Source organism: Habropoda laboriosa, unplaced genomic scaffold (assembly GCF_001263275.1).
Source record: "Habropoda laboriosa isolate 0110345459 unplaced genomic scaffold, ASM126327v1 scaffold175, whole genome shotgun sequence".
Classification (NCBI taxonomy): domain Eukaryota; kingdom Metazoa; phylum Arthropoda; class Insecta; order Hymenoptera; family Apidae; genus Habropoda; species Habropoda laboriosa.
The window spans coordinates 1,142,008-1,143,487 of NW_017100347.1; the positions used below are offsets into that span (position 1 = coordinate 1,142,008).

At 31.4% G+C, this 1,480-nt stretch overlaps 1 protein-coding gene across 1 annotated transcript in view; it reads left to right on the forward strand.

The window, feature by feature from the left end:
* LOC108574603 (carnitine O-palmitoyltransferase 1, liver isoform-like) overlaps nucleotides 1-1,480 on the forward strand; it is a 14,804-nt gene that overhangs the window by 7,787 nt on the left and 5,537 nt on the right. Inside the window, 4 exon segments of the mRNA XM_017937222.1 lie at nucleotides 256-419; nucleotides 498-634; nucleotides 719-995; nucleotides 1,138-1,461. Coding sequence (XP_017792711.1) covers nucleotides 279-419; nucleotides 498-634; nucleotides 719-995; nucleotides 1,138-1,461 — 879 coding nt within the window. The 5' untranslated portion in view covers nucleotides 256-278.

Sequence of the window (1,480 nt, forward strand, 5' to 3'; positions counted from 1 at the left end):
AATCATACTGATTAGTAGTTTATAGGAATAACATTTTATTGAAAAAAATTAGGAATTCATAGGAAAAAATAAGTTTTACATAAAAATGGTCAAAATTTTGATATAGATTTTCTCATATTTTTTATGTAAAAAAAAATTCTTTTCCTTATGAATACACAACTTTTTTAACGTACACTTGTGTGAACATGCATTCATACAATGTATACTTTTTTCAATGCTATGTAAAGTTATTACTATCAAATTTACTTATTTCAGGTTTATAGTTCTTAGCAGATGACATGGCAGAAGCTCATTCAGCTGTAGCATTTAGTTTTTCCATAACTCATGAAGGTTGGGATGTTAATTTTGATAGAGAAGTTTTAAATTTAGTATGGCAGTCTGGTATCCGTTCCTGGAAAAAGAGATTCTTCAGATTTGTTGTAAGGAAATGAATATTTATTTGTAACACAGTGTTTGAGTGTTTGAAGCATCTATTAAAGTAATTAAATTAATTTTAGAACAACTTGAGAAGTGGTGTTTACCCTGCTTCCTTGGAAAGCTTGTGGTTTACTATAGCTGTGGTAACTGCAATACACTTTGCAGGTTACAAAGTACCTTATGACCTTGTTGGAAAAGCTGCACCATATATTTCAGGGTAAGTTTACTGACTTTCTTTCAAAGTATATATTAACATATGTATTATTAATATTTAATTACCTATTTCTTTATACTTTTATAGCTCTTCAGTATTGGCACACTTAACAGGATCTTTTATAGTTGGACTATTTTTATGGTTGATGGTAATATATGCAATACGATACACCTTAAAATTATTGCTCATATACAAAGGATGGATATATGAATCAAGAGAAAGGGGGTCTAATGCTACAAAAATTACCAAAGCATGGACCACATTAGTGAAGTTGTTCTCTGGGTGGCATAAGCCAATGCTGTATAGTTTTCAAGGATCATTGCCGCGGCTACCGTTGCCCTCAGTGGAACATACAATGAGACGGGTTAGATTGTAGAATACTTCATAATCCTTCATATATTAGTCATGATATGATAATACTTCATATATTTTTTTATTTCTTTTTAATTTCTTTTCTCTTCTACAACTAATTATAATAATAATTTACCATATATATTTACATGCAGTACCTACGAAGTGTTCGGCCATTGCTTGACGATGAAAATTATGCTCGTATGGAAACATTAGCTAATGAATTCCAAAAAGGTATAGGTCTGAAACTTCAACGTTATTTGATATTGAAATCTTGGTGGGCTACCAATTATGTTTCTGATTGGTGGGAAGAATACGTTTACCTACGTGGACGATCTCCTATTATGGTGAATTCAAACTTTTATGGCATTGATGCTATTCTTATGCATCCTACTAAAGTACAAGCTGCTCGTGCTGCAAGTTTTATTTCCTCATGTTTGCAATACAGACGACTTATTGAACGGCAAGAATTAGAACCGGTTAGTAAATAGGTTTTTT